A 21,442-nucleotide genomic window follows, 5' to 3' on the forward strand; every position below is an offset into this window, starting at 1 on the left:
TTAACACATCAACTCCTACATTCCAAGTGCTTGTCAGGTGGGGAGTCCCCAATTCAACTTCAAATATGATTATGTTAGGGGTCACCACATCCTGAAAAGCTTGAGCGCCACATGTTCTACACAACAAACAGACAAAGCCAATATAAATGTCAGTTGTTTATTTGATTTTACATACAAAGGGTGCAAAGTTGAATTTCCCTTTAGCTGCAGAAGTATAAAGTTATTGGCTCTGTGTGGAGGTCTGACAGGAGACAAACAGCTCTGAACCATCTGTACACACACAACTCCACATTATTGTTGACAGATAAACTAAGCCAGCCAGTGCACTTTACCAGGATACAGCTTTTCAATACACTTAAAGGAACATTTCACCAAAAACACAGCAGATCTTTACACAATCTGACACATTATCACCAATACTAGGCTATAAACCATCTTAGACTTAAGTCACTTGTCTTGATAGTTAATCGACCTCTTAGGATCAATTCCACTTAAGGATGGGACAAAACACAGTTCATATGGATCATGGGTGAAATGCTCCTTTAATAGTGACATTCGTGGTCCAACACAATGTTAATAATACAATAATAATATAATTTACAATAATACAGTAGTGAGATGTGACTTCTCTCTGAAGTTATGGGACACATTTAAGTCACAGGTTGGATTCCCACAGTCAGATAGGAGTTGACAATAACATTTTCAACATAAAAAACGAACGAAAAAAGGCTCAACTTTACATAATTTACACGTGGACATAATTAATTACAGTGTTGCATTGCTTGTGGTGTGGTGTGTATTCATGGAACAGAACCAAGAGAAAAGAGAAAGAATACCATTCGGTGGAATTTTTTTCCTGGACTCAAACTCCACATACCAGCACAATGACACACTAGTCCTCCATCTGAATGAGATAAATTTTTGTGCCGATAATGGGGACTTTCAAACTAAAGAATGAGTTATATCATTTTAAATTCTTTACCTGTATAGTTTTCTCTCTTTTTTAATGTTTCTTTTATTTTACTGTGCCAACTTTTGTTCTTTTAATTTCTATTTATTTTTTAACCTGACCTGACATTTTATTTGTACTTTCAGTTGTTTCTTTATTCCAAATGTGCTTGAGCTCTGGGAAAGCGTTTAATTCATTATTATTATTACTTTTGAGGATGTACCGCAAATTATTAATCATGTTACATTAGCATGTTTATAAACGTGAAAACACATTTCAGATCTTTTAACTGAACAACACACAGCACAGATCATGAATAGTGATGGACATAAACTGGAACAAACTGACTCAACTCAATTCAGACTCATATTCCTCCTGTAGAGTTATTGTCCCACCTGATGTCTCTGTGTGCATTATTTAATTTTATTCCAGAAGTAAACAGGCAAATAATGTTGTACTTGTTCCTGTCACACAGTAGTGTGAAGGATTGTTTTGGTTGATCCACCTACATTCAGACATGGACATGAGAACGGCTATAGACTGAAATACAAGCTCAACTGTTAACATTAGAGCCCGACCGACCCTTATACTGGCCATCATTTGACTTTTGTTCTTCAGTTCATTTTCTTTTTACAGCTAATGTGTCACGACTTTTTTCTTCTCTTTTTTGCACCCTATTTTTAACCATTTTCAACCTGGTGTCCCTAGTTTTGGCATTTGTGACGCATTCGTGACGCATTGTGAGCTTGTAGATCGGCTATTAACTACTCTATCTTGAATAGAGTAGTTAGATACAATTAAGTTAAATGTTCTCAAATAGAAACTCCATTAAATGTTTTTTCAAAGATTACATTAAAAAAATCGAATTGACTTAAACATTCACCCTTTTTTAACTACATGAAACCTAGCATCCCTTTTCTGGGCATGATATTTTCAGCAAAAATAGCAAATCTACAAGCTGACAGCTTGCCAAGCTGTAGATCAGCTATGTTTGGTGAAGAGATCTGGTGTTGAGGGAATAAAGGAGGGGACCAAGTACATACCCCTGGGGGACCCTGGTCAACTAAGTGTGTATATATATAGGGTTTAAGTGGTTAACAAAATATCGGTCAAAACATTGGTAATAGGTGGTCTACTAGGACTCTCCGAAATCAGAATCAGCATTGAACCCAAAACGTAGGCCTGTCACAATTATTACATAATCGCATAAATGCAATTATTTTTCATAATCGCAATTATTTTTCATAATCATTTCCATGTTGAAAAATGTTAAAACATTTTCTAACATTTCCCAAAATCAGAGCAGATCTACAAGCTTACAAAACATCACAAATTTAATTTTTAAATCTTATACAGTTATTTAAAAAAAATCTTTGTATATTTAGGTTATTTGTCATTATCTTCCCTGTGCAATTTGTGATTATGAAGCTTAAAAACGAAACAGGAATTACAATTGTATTCATAAAGTATGTTCCAATGCTCAATGCCAAAAACGCAATTAAATCGTCAATCGCAATTATTTGTGTGACAATTAATCGTCAACTTGTAATCGTGGCAGCCCTACCAAAACGCTGGCATCGGTCAGGCTCTAATCAGCATGTTTGATGGACACACTACATAGTGTGGTTAGATGTAGACATAGAGCGAGAGAAAGTGGGGGTAAATAGAGAGAAAGAAAGATGGACTCTGTGCTCTGTGCACAACCTTAGCTCCCTTTTCCAGAAGGTGACATAACTATTTCCTGTTCCGGGTAGGTTCATTTGATTGGCTCAGCAGCAGATTTGAACCGGGAACACATATGAAGGTGTCCTGCAATCTGCTCTGCTGCCAAGAGAGGATGTCTTTCCCAGGTGTTACATGATTTTAGACATTATTTCTGTGAGCTTAGGGTTGCTAATCAAATGAAGATATGGGAAACTGACCCTTATGCCACCCAGGGACGTGCAGAGAATGTTAGAGAGGCAGGGGCTGAAATTTCTAAAAGGGCCTTTTGGTGAAAATATCGAAAATAGACGACCTCCAAGCTTACAACGTTGTGAGCTTGGAGGTCGGCTATTTTCGGTGCTTGATACCACCCTGAACTAAGCATAATCAAGTGTATACTGGAGATGTGGAGTAACTGCATGGATTTCTGCACAGAGTAAGGGCAATTCTTTCAGCATAAGATGCTGCATTCAAGTTCAGGAGAGTTGGTACAAGGCAATTCTCTTGAATGCTGCCTTCAGGTAAGGCATGGAAAGAGGGCATTTGCATTTCTTTCACCATAGTAAAAACTGCATTCATGGTCTGGAGAGGGCACTTTTTTATAAAAGGGCAGGGGCTCAAGCCCCCTTTGATGTTTATGAGTGCACTTGCTTGATGATTTTAGGCATTATTTCTGCAAGGTTAGGTTTAGGAAGATATGGAAAACTGACCCTTATATGCCACCTTAAGGAAAAGGGAACTATAGTTATGCACAGTCTATAGCAAGTGAGAGGAGAGGGAGAGACAGAAATAGAGAGGGTAGATAAGAGAGATGTGAAGAGAAGAGAAATACATGTAGAGAGAAAGAGTGGGAGAGACCAATATAAATATAGAAATAGGGGGGAAAGAGGGAGAGAGAAGAGTCAAGAATATAAATAGTATTTAAATGGCTTTGTTGTAAAGAGTGTACAATGACAAAACATCAGGAAGTGAGTTTGACACATTCAGCAGAGGAGACAGCAGTTTTTTCCACCCCTGTTCCTCCACAATAAGAGTTCTCTATTCTTCCATAATACGGGTAAACACCTTTCCATAATAAGAGCCTCCTCCACTACATTAAACATCTCCTTTGCGAAACGCCTTTCCCTCCACAATAAGAGTTCTTCACCTTCACAATATGAAAATTCTCTTCAAAATAAGAGGTGGCCAATCAGCTGAAGCGGTCTTGTGATCTCAGAGCTGAGCTCCTTGGAACAAATCCACAACAGCAAGTCTTTCTTCTAGTCATGTATCTATCCATCTATTAAGACATCCATTCATCTATCCTGCCAGCTCATTTCTGCCTGGGGCTGTTCTTCTTACGCTTTCTCTTAAAGAAACAGCAGCACCTGCAAACAGAATCAGGCCAACAGTGGTCAGGGGAGGGGAGAGGGGTATGAACAGAGACAAGAGAGAGACTTAAATGAAAAGAGACATGAAACATGCAGTGTGTCCCTTCTATCTTTGAACGCACTGTGACAGACAGACAGGCAGAGACACTCACCACAGGTCCAGCAGCTTCACACAACTACTGAGCGAGAGAGAGAGAGAGAGAGAGAGAGAGAGAGAGAGAGAGAGAGAGATGGAGAGACAGAGAGATTAGGTTAGACTGTTTAGATATATTGCATTAAAACTATTCCTCCATGTTGCCATAGAAATGTCAACAGATAGCCAGACAGAGACACAGAGACAGCCAGCCAGACAGGCACTTACTTGGCCTCATCCATCACCTCCACCTCAGGCTGCGTTGTGATTGGTGCGTTGGACGGGGTCACCAGGGGGTCGTTAGTGGAGCTGACAACCTGAGAGAAACAAGGTCACAAACGTTCAAAAAAACATCATTTATATCACTTGGTATTTATACTGTAGGAGTTGGAACTCCAATATGTCAACATTTGCACAACTAAGAACAACCTCTACTTACTGTGTGACTTTATTTATTCTTTAGTTTATATCACTATCCTTATCATAATACATGTGATAATTCAATCATAAATCATGCATAAAGCCTTATTTTATCTTATTTCACCATTTGGCCTCACAGAGATTAAAAATATGAAATTCTTCTTTTTTCAAAGGAGACCCCAATCAGGCAGGGACCGGTAGAGCTCACTAAAACAATGACACTAATAATCTCATCTAACCTGATTGTGAAAACGGTCTGACTGTACCAACCACCACACAAACAGAATAATCAGATCATCTTAATCCGAGTAAAGTCAGAATAACAGAAATAGAACCTGGTTAGTGCATAAGTAGATTTCTGTCTTTATGTTTAATGCACCATTTATACACCAAGTTCTGAATTAATTTAACCTTTTATAAATGTTTGGCTGTTTGAAAAAGGGTGAAAAGGGTAAGTTGACACAAATGTAGTATGAGCTAATCATAATTTATTTTTAACACAGATGATATGCATCATATCGTCATATCATTAGTGCTTTCAGCACTAACATGTCTTCGTTCATAAGAACATAAGCAAAGGAAAGGAAACAGACAAAACCCTGCCCCCAATCTGTGATTGAGCAGAGGGAGGGAGCAGATGACTTGTGGAGGGAGCGCTCATTTCGGTTCAAGTTAGAACCCATTTGGTCCACCACAGTTTCCCACCTCGGACAGCATACCATGCGAGCACTCAGTCGCGCCTCACGATTCAAGGCCTAACTGTCAACCTGCCTACCTTGTTTGCAACTCTGCAGTGATTGGGTGCATTTTAATGTTAGACTTGCACAAACTGTATTCTAGGAGCAAGAGGAGAAGTCACCAACGTCACCCAGTGACGTGTTGGTGTCCACGCCTATCCTTTGGGTAGCGGAACTGGCACCAGAAGTTCGGTGAATAACATTGGCGTCTATTAGCGCCGGCTGGGACAGCTCAGGAACAAAAAATAATTCTGAACGAGACCTTTGTTGTATAATCGCTCCAGGAATATAAAAGAAGACATATCACAGGTATTTTTACAATCACTTGCTTTTCGATGTGCAAGGTACATAATGTTATTGAGTCAGCTAAACAGCGGCGGCAGCTGTTTCTGTCTTGGAGATATCGCGAGATTTGGATTCCAGACAGGGAATGGTGGAGAATCTCGCGATACTACCTAGTTCAGAAACGTAAATTGTGCTCTTTAGATGCCTCTATATAATGTTATACAGTGTACTCACCGAAAAGCAACACAGCAGAAAACAATGTGTGACATGTCTTCTTTTATATTCCTGAGCCGAGTATTTTATAAAGGTCTCTATCGTTCAGAATTATTTTTTGTTCATGAGCTGCCCCAGCCGGCGCTCGTTGGCTCCAATGTTATTCAACGAACTTCCGGTGGTAGTTTTGCCACCGAGAGTGTCATGGTGGATGGCCATGGAGCCAAAACACGCCCCTGTGTCTTTACCTTCTTAAGAGCTACCTTGACTGTATTTAGGAAGTTGTGTAAACCAAAATGAGCACTCCTCCCAAAAATTGCTTGGAATCGCACACACGCCGTTGTTGTGGGTCAACCCACAAATGGTAGGCTGTACCTGAACCGAGCCCATAGTGATTGGCTGCTGGGAACTCAAGTGGGAGGAGTCTGTCTGTTGATGGGGCGGGAATTCACATGTCCCGCCTTTGCGATGTGATGCGACCTGATTGGTTGGTTGGTAAGCAGGTGGAGGGAGTCATGTGTAGGTGAGAGGGGGTGGGTGAAAGGCCATGCAGCAGGAAGCAGATAAAAAGATTAAAAGGTCAAAACAGATAAACAAACAAAGAAACAGAAAAGCAGTAGGAAGCATAGCCCTGTTCAGAACTGTGGTCAAATAAAAATATAAAATAAAAATAATTCTGTATGTAAATATGTGCTGCTTTACAAAGTCAAACTATTGTCATAGGTCAAAATCACAGTTTCGATTTCAAATGATCTACGTCTATACTCAAAGTACTTTTAATTGGACAGGGCATAAACATTGAAGTATATTTTTTCACAGTTTCACTACTAAAATATGAAATGCCTTACATTCTTACAGGAAAGACAATTAGTGCTGCATCTCAATAAAGCCTAATTTATGCTCCATCATATGATGGTGTCACATACATAATAGTAGATGCACAAGCTCATAACACGTAACTTCCGCAACGCTGTAAGCTTGGGGATCTGCACTTTTCAAGTAAAATTCAGTCTTAAGACACACGGTTAAAACTGAGTCTCTGTAGGATATAGACATATTTGTGATGTTTGACTTTGTAAGAGATGATACATGGCAAATGGTGAGCAATGGTAAGCTGAAGATTAATCTTCTCCATACAGTTGGAGTCAGATAGTCTGGCTAATGCTGACTGTGTGGTACAGCGTCAGCAAGCTGTACCACCAGGTCTGGGTAGGCTCCAGTCATTCTTTAATATAATATATCAATTACTGAACACACATTTTGATTGGTTCTCATATTTGAATGAACAACAACACCCCTTGCATGCCAATTAATTAGCAGGGAAATACCAGCAACACAAACTGGTGGTTTGACTTAATTGATACTTTGTCATCTGAAAACATTGAAAATAGCAGACCTCCAAGCTCACAATGTGTTGCAACGCGACACGTTGTGAGCTTGGAGGTCGGCTATTTTCTGTGCTTGATACCACACTGAACCAAGTATAATCAAGCCAATACTGGAGATGTGGCGTATACGGCATGGAATTCTACACAGAGAGGGCAATTCTTTCAGTATAAGATGCTGTTCAAGTTCAGGAGAGTTTGGACAAAGCTATTCTCTTGAATGCCACCTTCAGGTATGGTATGGAAAGAGGGCTTTTGCATTTCTTTCAACATAGTAAGAACTGCATTCATGGTCTGGAGAGGGCACTTTTTACTGACAGATAAAAGGGCAGGGGCTCAAGCCCCCTTTGGTGTCTATGTGTGCACGTGCCTGATAATTTATGTAATAAAATGACAAGATAAAAGGAGCCTTCCCAGACTCTGGATGCAGTCCAGAATCACTTTAGCCAGGGCCTTGAGACTGAGAAGCTCTGCTGGTACCTGGTTGTGTAGGTTTCTTCTGGGCCGGTCTCGGTTGTGACTGGACTTGGTCACAGCTGACGTCCCAGAGTCAACATGGACAGACACTACGGGAGTTGGCTGGACAGAAACACACAGAGAGGACAATTGCGCTGTATTGGTGAAATGGCTCTGATGTTTTTAGTTATTAAATTTGACTGAGCAATAGAGCTGTTACGATTATGAAATTTTACTTGACGATTAATTGTCGCTCAAATAATTGCGATTAACGATTTAATTGCGTTACATTTCTTTTTTGTTTTTGGGCTTTGTAAATAAAAAGGTGCACACTTGCATATTATTATATGAGAAATAACTTACATAATTTAATAACTTTAATCATTTATATGAATATTGGAAATGGGCGATCTACAATATTTTGGAGGCTTTTGCCTTTATTGATAGTACAGTAAGTAGACAGGAAACAGGGTGTGAGATGCGGAGTGACATGCAGCAAAGGGGATCGGGACTCAAACCCACGACGCGCTGTCAGGCATCAGAGCCTATGTGGTACGCGCCTGGACCGCTAGATCCGCTGGCGAGCACCCAAGGCAATCTTAAACTTGTAGATCAGCTATTTACACTATTTTTGTAAATGTTTGAAAATATATAAACATTTTTCAACATGGAAACGATCATGATTCATGACGATTATGCAAAATATTATTGCGATTATCTTAAGTTAGGCAGATTGGATTAGGCAATTTGTAATAATTGTGACAGGCCTACTGAGCACAGATAATCTTTTACAGCTACAGCCTGTTAAGATTTTGATCCATGCACATCTGGGAGCTTCCCAGTGAAACCACAACCACTGACTATATGGTTGTGGCCAATTGCCATTGGGAGCTACCCAGTACACCCACCCACAGTCCTCCACTGGTTACTCACAATGTTCTTGCCAACCCAGTCAAATTCGTGGTCGTTGCTGAGGCCATTTCTCTCCAGCAGATCTGAGAACAGTCGACGCAGGTATTCGTAGTCTGGCTTCTCAAAGAAGTCCAACCGTCTTACATAATGAAGGTATGTCGCCATCTCAGCTACAGGAAACACACAGCAAACACATAAAGCACCTCTCCAGTATTTTTATTTGTTTTCTCCCCAAGTCATTAAGTCATTTAACCGGTCAATTCACAGTGAACAACGCACTAGACGATTACTGTCTCTGCCCTCCCCCTTTCCTGAAAACGACATGGCGCTTGCACAAAAAATAATTTCACACAATTCTTTAAAGCTGTAAACCAGTGATGTGAGATTAAATAAGGTTGATTCTGAGTTCTATTCCAATGTATTATCAGACACAGACAGTGCAAGTACCTGGGTGGTTTTCACAGAGCACCTCTATGGGAGTGTTGCGTTTGGTGTCTCCAATCTTCTGGTAGCGTTCCTTCAGGGTGTCAGCCTGCAGAGACAGGATGCAAAAATCTAAAAGTTAGATTTCTGGTGGGGGGCATCTACAAGCTCACAACACATTGGACTGCACTACTGTGAGTTTGTAGGTCTGCTAGTTTTTAAAGGTTTCACCTATCATGAGATGGACACTAGGTTGAAAGTGGTTAAGACAAGAGGGACACTTTACCGATTGTAGTCATCAGAATGTATTTACCCATTGTGCGTACTATACAAATATACAGCATGTGAACAACAACATGCTTATCAAATGTTCTTTGGCTCTGGACCAATAAGTAAAAGGTTTGAAACAATTAAACACATTGTTATAGTCTACAAACATCCCCATAATGGTATAAATGATTATTACTTTACATTACTCATGGTGTCTGGAGCTTGCTGAAATGTCAAACAACATACAACAGTATGACACATGTCAATACTGGCTGTAGTAGGGTTTCATACCTTCAGGCCCTGCCAGGGAAGACTTCCTCTCAGGAAGTACAGGAACATGTGACCCAGGGCTTCTAGGTCATCACGGCGACTCTGTTCTGTAACGACAGAAACACAGAGACTGATCATTTACTGTATGTTCTTTGTCCAGAAACAACTGAGACTGATGTTACTGAAATATTGTACTTTTTAGAACTCTGATGCCCCCTAGTGTCTATCCTTCACATCCCAAACACCAAAGGCAGCAGAATGGCTAAGTAGGAGAGGAGAAAACTGTAGACTAGAGTAAAGCTGTTTAAAGCAAATCTATTTGTTTCTCTATGGAGAAACAAATAGATTGGGAGGAGTGCAGACCTCTCATTGTCCCACTCTCAGCTTTCCTGTCTGTGTCTCCAACATTGTCTCCCTCTTAGCTTCCCTACTGTCTGGCTCTCCTACATTGTCTCCCTCTTAGCTTTCCTACTGTCTAGCACCCCTACAACACGTCTCCCTCTCAGCTTCCAACTGTGTGTATCTCCATCATTGTTTCTCTCTGTCTCAGGATAAGTGTTGAGACTGTATTCATTCGGACTGTTTATAGATTGTACAATCATACAGATACTCACTGCTGAAGGTCTGTTGACAGTCTATCTATCTTCATTGTCATTGATGATAGGACTGTTAATAGGCCATGCATATACCCAGACTGCAACCGACCTAAGCTCATTATTTTAATCATTATATTTCTCAAATATTTCTAAAGAAGCAAAAACAGAAGATCTAAAAGCTCATAACACATCGCAAGGATGTGCCTTGAGATTTCCCACTGGTGTAACTTTAAAAAAAGTTTGAAAACCACTGTTGTAGATCAATTCTGGAGACGACGGTCAGTAGGACTATCCTACCTTTCCCCAGGTGTGTGTTGATGGACATGTATCTTGCTGTGCCGGTCAGGCTCTTGTGTTCTCGGTAGGGAATGTGTTTCTTGGTCTCTGGGTCGATGTATTCTTTGGCTAAACCGAAGTCTATGATGTGGATGATGTGCTCCTGTTTGTTGCCTTGCCGACCGATCAGGAAGTTCTCCGGTTTGACGTCGCGATAGACCAGGTTCTTGGAATGGACGTACTCTATCCTGGACAACTGGACAGACAGGTAGACAGGGGAGAGGGACAAACAGATAAAGTTAGGACACAGACAGACAGATAGACAGGTCATTAACTTGATGGAAGCAGGGAAGAGGTAAGAATGATCTTATGCTGTCAGTGAAACATCTGGGATTAAACTCATTAAAGACAGATAGAAGAATCACAGAAAGTGACTCAGTGACAGACACTGACACACAGATAGATGGTGACCAAGTAGTCTCTCAAGACAGACTCTCTCTTCCACAATCTTAAAATCTCTACAAAATATAGATGCGCAGATGGGCTCTGACCTCACCCAAATCCATGTATACATACAGTAAATCATCCTTCCACCCCCATTAATTATATTATCCTATTTATAAAACTGCAGGCATCCGCACCAGCATTTAAAATAATAATAATTTATGGTATTCCACATTGTTAGTTTGCTACTTAGTTGGGAGATCACTGAAATGCATTGTTTTAAGTGTCCATAAAAGCAATACACTGAATCCCTGATTGCACCCGCTGAGTAGGTTGGCGAGTGATATGTTCTACGGTACCGTGTTATGCTATATACGTAGTATGACGTGCAGAATGTTTAAAAAGAAAAGAAAAAAAGTGTAGCCCTCTTCTAACCATCTCATCCATTGAAAACGTGCTAGCCTCAGACCTGCCAACCCTGGCAAATTTTTTTGAGTACTAAAAAAAAGATTTGCAGCGCCCGCGGTGCAAATTTTGTGGTTTTCCCGCACCAAACAGTGTATATTTTGGGGGGTTCCACGCGCCTTTTTGGGTGGGACCTTTACAGTTATGTTAACAAAATTTCACACCAGAAATGTAGCACATTGCATGTCTTGACTTACACTAATAGGAGGAGGCAAGATCAACCTTTTAAATAAAAATGCCATTTGGTCTGGAGAAAAAGTAGGCTAGTATTACCAGGCAATACAGTAATGTTGCTTTGGCAATATTGTTGACAAATCCTTAATAAAATATATTAACTGCACTTGCTCAGAGTTAGTTAACAATAGACTAGCAAAACAGTCTCACCAGTGACTTAATGAATGAACATACATCAACATAATCATGTTATTCAAATAGCAAAATAGCTTTAATTGTCAGGTAGGCTATTTACCTTTAAATATTTACCTGTGTCTTTGTTAAACATTGTTAATTGAGCAGCCTAAATAAAACCACCTTTCTGTGCATGATTTGCATGAAGTTGAAAGTATTCAACTCATGTAGGTTTCTATTGCATTCATTAAAATAGGCCTACATTGTGTATAGATCAAATACCGTCTAGTCTGTATATTCATTCATAGAGGATACAGGCTACTCATTGTTAACAAACCATTAATGTCTTCATATATTCACAGGTGATAAATAACTTGTTCACCTTTAATGTTTTTGACAATACACATAGTCCCCCTAATTCCTTCATTCATACTCATTTAGAGATAGTGGAACAGGGAGCCCAGTATTTTATTTTCATTCTTTTGGATCTTTACTCTAAAGCCTAATCATGGTCAATGTATGCTACAGTTCATTGTACCTGGTCACAAGTTTTGACATTTCCCGACTTCGCTCACGTGCAACAGTAGGGTTAGGGTTAGGGTTAGGGTTAGGGTTAGGGTTATTCTCCGTTTATCTTCTTTATAAATTAATCGTATTAATATCGCCGTTGTACAAACCGGGCGGCGATAGCTATGAGATGAGTAGCTTCTTATTATAACTCTATGATGAGTAGCGTAAGTGTACATGCTGCACCGCGCTGAAAACCAAACCAAAACAAACTCATGGCATCCGGTTCAATTCTTCTTCTGCCGAAAAAAACGAGCATATCTTCTGTTCTAGTGCTCCCCAGCGCCATGCGCCACATTCACACACCATTCAAGTGGTGCCTGGGAGGAACTACACGGCAGGTTGCAAAAATCTTCGCCTCGTTTGCTGCTGCAGAATGTGCTGTTATACCACGCCGCGCCCATCCCCCGAAGTTGCGTAGCAATGAGGGGAAATATCGTACCTGCGTACAGAGCCTTAAAATGCGTGCTTAGTACGCAAAATGCGTACGGGTTGGCAGGTCTGTAGCCTGTCTCCACGACCACACGCATGTCGTGCAGGGAATGATTATCGTACCCCTGGGCCTCCGAAAAAAACCTAGAACACCATGCAGGGCACATTGCATGGTTTTCTCCACCTTCGATGTGTGAATGTGTGTGTGAAAAGGTAAATATAGTGCACATTGTAGTGCTTTGGATAATGCTGCTATAAGTGCACCATTTACCATTTATCCACTTAGTTTTTGTACTCATTTTCAGAGCTTCCGAAGTACAGACTGTTAAGCATTTGAAAAATGGTGAGAGCCAAAACATGTGTCTTGAAAGACAAGTAGTGACTGACAGACAGACAGACAGACAGACAGACAGACAGACAGACAGACAGACAGACAGACAGACAGACATACCAGCTGAATAGCGAGCATCAGGACAGTCTTTAAGGTGAAGGTTCTGTCACACAGGTCAAACAGCTGCTCCAGACTGGGACCCAACAACTCCAGAACTAACGCATTGGACCGACCACATGGACCAAAATAATACACCTGGGGAAGACCTTCAGCTGGGAGAGACACAGAGAGAGAGAGAGAGAGAGATAATTAAAACCAGCAACACCACATCAATACCTATGATCATAGAGGGCTCATCTGCCATGAGCTCAGACAGAGGAACATAGTACCAAGTGGAATTAACATATCATCACATTCTATACCATAGTTGTATCTTATTATTTATTACTACTTTTTCACCTTGCTTTGGCAACAATGGTTGTTCACCATTAATGCCAATAAAGTCATTAGATTTGGATTTCAATGACAGGGACAGAGACACAGAGTGAACATGTTTGTCCAAACCAGTATAGTGTGTGTATGTGTGTGTGTGAGTGTGCGCGCGCGCATGTGTGTGTGTGTGTGTGCGTGTGCGTTCGTGCGCACGCGAGTGTGTGTGTTTACCTGTACTTCCCAGTGACTTATAGAAGCGGTACTCTAGGTGGAGTTGTGGAGCTCTAGACTTCATCGACTCCTGTAGAATATCAGAGAAATGTGTCAATGTCTCTTTAATACGACCTGGCTTCTATACTTCTCCCCCTCTTCTTCCTCCCTCTACCTCATCTTCTCCTAACACCCTTTCTCTTAAATCTTCTTGGCACACTCACTTGACATTTCTGACCTTCATGAGTCAGCAGATAGTAGTCTCTAAGGCCAACCTATCTCTTCCCCAAATCTTCAAAAGTTGCATAGATAGTCTGTGACTCCATCCAGTCAAAGTTGAGAAGAGGGAGCTGTCATCTGCTGTTCAGACCGGAAGGGTATTCAAACAGTCATGACAGAGTATTTACAAAAATGTCTTTTGAATGTTTTTTCTGCAGCTAGCTAGGTTCAGACAAATTTGGTTTGCAGTAGGAGTTATTTACACAAGTGGTTCTCAAACCTTTTAATATCAAGGACTTCCAGCTTGGTATGCATTAGGCCACGGATACCCATAATTCTGAAAGTGTATAAAAGGAGCCAAAGGGTCCATTTGGTTCCGTTTGTATACTTTCAGACTTACAAACCTGTAGTGTAGGAGTCCTTTTAGTTACTAACTAGCAATCATTTTGACTGGGGACGCCCTGGAAACCCCCCAAATGAGAATCACTGATTTACGTGACTGCACAAACAAAATGGATGTGGGTAATAGGTAGGTAGAAGCATTTGAAAATTGTGGGAGACAACATGTCTATATCGGGAGACTAGCAGATATGGAATTTTGGCATACATGGGATTAAATAATTTATTGCACATGAGTTAGCCGAAAAGGAGTTTTGGTGCCTTGCTCAAGGCAGGGATATAATCAAGACGTTTCATGAGAGTCACTGTAAGCACGGACAATCTGTTTCTCTGATGTTGGCACTATCTAGCAGTGTTTCCAAATGGGGGTACTCTGGGGTACTCCTAAGGGTCTAATGTTGGTTATGAACAATTTATCTCGGTCTCAGTATCATCTCAGTTACTTCTGGAAAGCAACATATATATTTGAAAAGTATTTTACAAACCAATACAAACCAATTGGCAATACGTCAGCCACCCTCTCTCTAATAAAATACAAGTTGCCCTCTAGCTCGCTGCATCATTATTTGACCTGGCCTAAGTGAGTTTTGAATATTAAAGCTGAACAAAAAAGAAAGAAAGCCCAGTCCATATCAAAGATTCGCAACATAACTCATTGCAACTTTACAACCAGTGGTTGGAATTGACCTGTTCAGATCAGCCGTGTTTTGGTGTCAGTGAAGATTATTTTGTGCTGGTGACGGGGGTACTCACTACCAGTAAAGACAGTTTGAGAACCACTGATCTAGCGCAGAGGTTCTCAAACTCACAGTCACAACGCCTCACACTGAGACGCTTTGTGAGCTTGAAGATTGGCTACTTTCATAATTTTTGTGACAAGTTGGCCAATGTTTGATACATTTTCATTGTATAGTTTGTCGATTAAATTTGATGCAGTCCTTAAATTGTCACTTTAGTGTCCTTAAATTGTCACTTTACTGTCATCTTACTCATCTGTGTCCGGTTGATAACCACTGAACCATGCCTCCATACCAAACACACACAACCTCCCAGTGTCTCCAAGCAGACATACTCACCAGTTTGATAGCTACGTATTCATTGGTGTAGAGATTTTTACCTGCAAACCAAACACAAAACAACAGTCTTCATAGCATGTCATGACACAGACATACAGACAGACGTAGACACCCACACACCCACTTATCCTAGTACCAGTAAGACTCCCTAATCGGGAGATAAGCGACGGTCACGTTAGAAGGCAATCGTAGCCGATCGGGAGGGAATATGGGAAATGGGACAGATCCATGTTGATGACATGACTTTAGAGATACTGTGTACCGCTTTGCGTGATTTTAGGCCAAAATCTGTAGGAGCAGTGTCCAAAAATGTGTTTTGCAAAAATCGGGCTGATGGTGGCGCAAGAAGAGGGCCATGTGAGAAATCAGGGGCGTAGGTTGGGATTTGCCAGTGTGTGCAAAGTTTGGCATGTATAGGGGCAACGGAGGCAGAGATAAGAGTAGGGGCAAAAGTGTAACGTGGCGTAACGGACATGACGACGGATGGATGGATGGACAGACGGACGGACGGACGGACGGACAGCCAGCCAGCCGGTGGAGCTTTTCATAGTTACTTGCAACAAGACTGCAGCATTTTGATACAAAAGTGACTTTTAGTGTTACATCTTCAAATAATTGAGACCGAAGGCAGTTTACCATGAGAAATGTCACAGCTTGTCCGCAAGGAGACGTGTGTGTACATATTTTTACAGTCTATGGGTTGGTTCCCTTGACACATCACTGTGACATCACCTATATAGAAGTCCATATATGGGTATTCCCCAGAATCCTTTTTATGCCCATATATGAAGATCCCTGATGTCATCAATATATATCACTGGCCAGATGGCCAAGACATGGCCCATATCTGTGTGGCTGGTTCAGATAGGGATCTCCATGTATGGCATATTAAGAAATTGTATGTTGTGATGTCCTGGGAACCACTCTAACAGAATCCCTTTTATGCCCATATATGGAGATCCCTGATGTCATCAATATTAAGCCCATATCTAACAGGACTTCATATGGGAATGCCCTTACAGTATATGGAGGAAGGCAGCCTATATCTGTGCAGCTGGTTCAAACAGGGATCTCCATGTATGGGTAACTGGTCCGATATACATCACTGGCCAGTAAAGGGCGAGGTCGCAGGTCGCCCTGAGGCGTCTTACTAGTATTAGATTAACCTTTATTGATCCCAGAGGGAAATTCAGGTGTAGAGTAAAAGCCAAGAACCAAACTAAGATAAATAAGAATATAATTTGTTCAATTGATTGTTGCACCCCATATGAATATACAGTATAGCCGGTGAATATTATGATATCAATGAATAAAAATGTGGAAGAAAAATGTATTCACATGCCACAACCAATGCATTAGCCATTATTAGCATTTTACCATCTATGTATCTGTACGGCAACTGATGTCAGGCTGTTATTTGGCTGCTGTGTCTCTCAAGTCTAACATGCAGTTTTGTTGAGGGTAAATACATTTAAAAAAGGGTTGGCAACAAGGCCTGTACAATGCACTTTTGTGGTATGCCGATGATGACGACTCGAGTGATGATTCCTCCTCATCCTCCACATGCAACCACCCCCAGATTGTCCGATCCAACTCCAACTATTGAGTTGTCTTGGTTCAGTAAATATAATGTTTCATGTTGTATATTATCATTACTGTAAAGGGACGCTAGAGTTCATCGAAAAGAAATGTTTAACTAAACTGTTATTCTTTGTAGCACCATGTAACCAAGAAATCTTTTGTATAAATGAAGAGGCTGCAATGGAAGTTGCGTTTTTGTATTTGCGTCTTACCAAGTCTCAGCTCTCCGAAGTTCCCACAGCCGATTTTCTTTCCCACGCGAAAGTTTGGTCCGACCATGAGCACACCGGACGACCGCTGTCCTCCGCGGCCCTGGGACGCTCGGCTCCGCCCCCCTACTCCTCCAGACGCGCCCCCCTCCACTCTGCCTCGCCCGCCTCCAGCTCCGCCCGCTTCTACTTTACTCCGCCCTCCTGGATCCCCGCCGTCCACTTTGACCTTCCCCCCTCCACCCTCACCCTCTTTCTCCTTCCCAGCCAGCTCCATGGCTCAGGGTGGAGGAGGAGCCAGGGGTACAATGGAGGGAGGTCTCCCAAGGGTGGCGACTGGCCGGGCTGAAGGCCTGGGCAGGGCCTTTGCCTTTGCCCCGCCCCCTGGTCACCGCCTTCTCCACATGTGACGCGAGCACTGGTCGGACATGGAGGGTTACCTAGAAATGGTGACAATAGGACAAAGTGAGTCGTGCTGTGTTAGAAAGTCAAAGTGTTGATTTGAATTGCTAAAAAAAACTCAGCTCAAAGAAAGAAAGAAAGATGCGTATGAGCTAAGCAGGTATATTTGTACCAGAATGTAGGCTATTATAGGAGCAGGAGCACATAATACAGCAGCTTTGTGTACTGTGTAGACAGTATGATATTGATCAGTATGACTCTGATCAATACGACATTGATTAGTCACCAGTTTGACCTGCATGCAGTATGTTTGTTTGATACTATGTACTCCACATTCTCACTGAGGATGAATGTTAAGGGATGGCAGATTATTACTAGAATTACTTGATTACTTGAAAGCACTTTGGGTCAACTTCTGTTGTTTTTAAATGCTATGCAAATTAAGGTGACTTGTCTTAACTAGACTAATAATTCATTGATAACCATGATCACCCTATATACCAGTGTTCTCTTGAAAGTGATCAGGATTATCAATTAAGCCCCAACCATGAAACACCTGGACACTATAAAGTACAAAACAAATAACTGTCCATCATTATTACTGGCCTAGATGATTTGATGAACAATCACGACCAAACATATTAATTTACAAGCCTTTTTTTGTTTAATTGTTTCTAATATGCAAGCCATCAGACTAAACAGAATGTTTAATTATTTCCAGAACGTCAATATTCTTTCAAGTATTCACTGCAGAATCCCAAATCACGATGCATTACACACGATAGGCTACATTATACACCATTAATAATGCAGCTCTACTCTACTACAATCCTGCCTTTAGTCTCTCCTTTCAAACGCTCTCTCTTCTACAATTTCACTTTCACTCTACACTCCCATATCTCTCCCTCCTCCTCCTCCCATCTCTCCTGCTCTTATCATCCTCTGTTCCTCTCCACCTCTCTGTGTTTCTCCATCCACATGTTAGTGTCTGTATATAGGTCCTGTACTGTTATATAAATGTCTCTCGTGGTCCTCCTGCCAGCCACCCACTTCCTCCAACAGGCAACCAGTGGAACTACATCATCCACCATAACACTGCTCACTGTGTGTGTGTGTGTGTGTGTGTGTGTGTGTGTGTGTGTGTGTGTGTGTGTGTGTGTGTGTGTGTGTGTGTGTGTGTGTAAAATGTCTTATGAACGATACGTGGTGACCAACTCTGTTACTTGAGATCTCCTGTTTATGTTTTTTCTTCTTTTGTTTTGCCTACTAGTTGATTACACTCACTTGGTAGTTGGTATTCTTGTTATAACAGATGTTTAATTAATCAGGGCTGAGTTAGAATAAAGTATCAGGTAAGATGGAAAACCAGCAATAGGTCCTAGTAGGATAGACATTTTAGAAAACCAGCAGTACTAGAGGTCCTGGTAGGATATAAAACCAGCAGTACTAGAGGTCCTGGTAGGGATATAAAACCAGCAGTACTAGAGGTCCTGGTAGGATATAAAACCAGCAGTACTAGGTCCTGGTAGGATATAAAACCAGCAATACCAGAGGTCCTGGTAGGATAGCAAACCAGCAGTAGCCTACTAGGTCCTGGATAGCAAGTCCAGCAGCACCAAAGGTCCTAATAAGGCACAATATCTACATTTCTAGAGGTCCAATTCTATTCTACTGTATTCTATCTCACAGCAGGTGAGTTCTGCATGTCACTTCATACATTTCTGTTTTACAGAAAATGGTATCTAGTCACGATGCTGTCATCACATATTGTAGCTGGACAGATGAGATAATCATTGATGTACTGTAGATATGACTGCAGCTGCCTGCTAGGTTATATGAGCTACATATGATGACAAGCACCAATGAGGGGAATCGTAACAACAAATCAGGAGACAACATGGCTGATTTCCATTAGAATGGAAATGTATAATTTTGTTTTGTCTGAATGAGAATGACAAAAATGAAACGGGTTCCCCACACTGTCTAAAATGATGGTGTGTCCCATGGCAGCAAGACAAATTATAACATGTTATAGGCTATTGTTTAAGGTTATAAGCTATGTCTTGAATTACATACAGAGACAAATAGGTTAGCTGAACAACAAGCTAATAGCTAGCATTAATTCAACATAGCTAACACATAGCTTTATATAATCTGATGGACACATTTCAAAACGATTATTTTTTTTACATCGTTTTATATTTCCAATATTGTATGAATTGTACTTTATGTATGAAATGTATTTATTATTAGCAACTTCCGGGGTGTATAATATGGCCAGTGTTTACTGGGTTTGTGACCACGCCCACCACCATTAGACTCCTATTAATAATTGCACATCAATTGACACGCAAAGATGCAATCATTAACCTTCGTGTAATTATACCATCTGAACCACAGTCAAGCTGTGTTAAATACTGTCTAATAGAACGGATAGTTGTAGCTTACCTTCTTTTCCCTGCGTTTGGACAGTTTCAGAACGTAAAGCCGCGCCAGTTACTATTAATGAATGAGTTATTAATAGATTTATGTCAAACGTTATTTTGTCGCCGTTTTGAAGATAATAACCTCGGTAGAAGAACTGTAGACCGAGGAGAGGAGCCTGGTGATGCTGCACAGACCCGGGCCAAACAAACAAGGATTGGACGGCTGGGAACATCAGGTGGTTCCCACGTCATGTCATACGTCTCTCTCTCTCTCTCTCTCTCTCTCTCTCTCTCTCTCTCTCTCTCTCTCTCTCTCTCTCTCTCTCTCTGTGTGTGTGTGTGTGTGTGTGTCTCTGTCTGTCTGTTTGTCTGTCTGTCTGTCTGTCTGTCTCTCTCGCTCTCACGCACGCACGCACGCGCGCACACACACACACACACACACACACACACACACACACACACACACACACACACACACACACACACACACACACACACACACACACACACTTTTTCCTCTTTGTCTTTGTCTCCCAGTGTCTCTCTCTCACTCTCTCTCTCTCTCTCTCTCTCTCTCTCTCTCTCTCTCTATCTCTATCTCTCTGTCTCTGTCTGCACAGACAGTCGCCCGCGCGCGCGCGCGCGCAAACACACACACACACACACACACACACACACACACACACACACACACACACACACACACACACACACACACACACACACACACTTTTTTTTTTCTTGGGCCAGGGGTACAGAAGTTTTGATCATTAATAATATAGGCTACAGGAGGAGGAATATTAAAAGAGTTGGGGATTTCCATTCAGAGCATCATCTACCTTCCATTCTTCACTGAGAATATGAAGGACTAAGTTGACTAGCTATCACTACAAGTCATAACATTAAAAAATATTGATAGGTCTACAAGTTCATGCAAATAAGCATAGTTTCACAATGAAAAATAACGATAAAGAAGACCTTTGTTACCATTTACATGGCATAGTGCATTGAAATTCTTACACAATTCGTTAGTCATTAGTCAGGGTAATTTAAAAACAAAGCACACAAACACACAAACAGGACACACAAACACCACAACAAACACTAGGCTATACATTGTTCATACAATCCACTACACTATACAGTCTACAAACCATATGCACACTGCACAGCCTATACAGGGTAACTACTGTCTTTATATGGAAGGGAGATCTGGTCCATAGTGTTAGGACAGGAGTTATGGACACAATACACAGGAACAGATGGTATCAACAGGAATAATACAATAAAATAAAAACTGGGAAGGATTTATAATAAAGAAATGTCAACCAAATAATTATGTTCATTCATAAAATGCACTTACTTAGTTGGGACTCTTTTTACATAAATGACTGCCTTTTTCAGATGTTTTTTGGGGGGCATTTTATTTGGAAATCAAAGTCCCAGAGTGGAAAGTGGAGAGGTGCAGAGAATTCATGCTTAAAGTCTAGTATTGTGACGTT

General features: G+C 41.1%; 1 protein-coding gene across 2 annotated transcripts; it reads right to left on the reverse strand.

Annotated features, from left to right (window-relative positions):
• Window positions 1-188: 188 nt before the first annotated feature.
• On the reverse strand, window positions 189-20,085 carry LOC308293724 (casein kinase I-like). 2 transcript variants are annotated; one of them, XM_080736342.1, is made up of 13 exons: window positions 19,963-20,085; window positions 17,116-17,552; window positions 15,323-15,363; window positions 13,650-13,719; window positions 13,107-13,258; window positions 10,421-10,655; window positions 9,549-9,634; window positions 9,012-9,096; window positions 8,586-8,734; window positions 7,677-7,775; window positions 4,385-4,473; window positions 4,176-4,199; window positions 189-4,020 (listed from the first exon to the last, which is right to left on the reverse strand). In XM_080736342.1, the coding sequence occupies exons 2-13, from the start codon at window positions 17,387-17,389 to the stop codon at window positions 3,966-3,968; spliced, it is 1,359 nt and encodes a 452-aa protein (XP_080592468.1). In that variant the 5' UTR covers window positions 17,390-17,552; window positions 19,963-20,085; the 3' UTR covers window positions 189-3,965. The 2 variants fall into 2 exon arrangements, with proteins under 2 accessions (XP_080592468.1, XP_080592467.1); XM_080736341.1 differs by having other exon boundaries at window positions 4,176-4,202.
• Window positions 20,086-21,442: the final 1,357 nt, after the last annotated feature.

The sequence above is a fragment of the Nannobrachium achirus genome (assembly GCF_963921795.1).
Source record: "Nannobrachium achirus genome assembly, chromosome: 11".
In the NCBI taxonomy this organism is placed as follows: Eukaryota; Metazoa; Chordata; class Actinopteri; order Myctophiformes; family Myctophidae; genus Nannobrachium; species Nannobrachium achirus.

Bases quoted from the DNA above. Each gene is read 5' to 3' on its own strand.
- LOC308293724 (XM_080736341.1), bottom strand. From the start codon at position 17,389: ATGGAGCTGGCTGGGAAGGAGAAAGAGGGTGAGGGTGGAGGGGGGAAG. The intron at 13,259-13,649 runs GTAAACACACAC...TGTCTCTCCCAG, and splicing joins TAAGTCACTGGGAAGTACAG to CTGAAGGTCTTCCCCAGGTG. The intron at 7,776-8,585 runs GTGAGTAACCAG...GTTTCTGTCCAG, and splicing joins ACTGGGTTGGCAAGAACATT to CCAACTCCCGTAGTGTCTGT.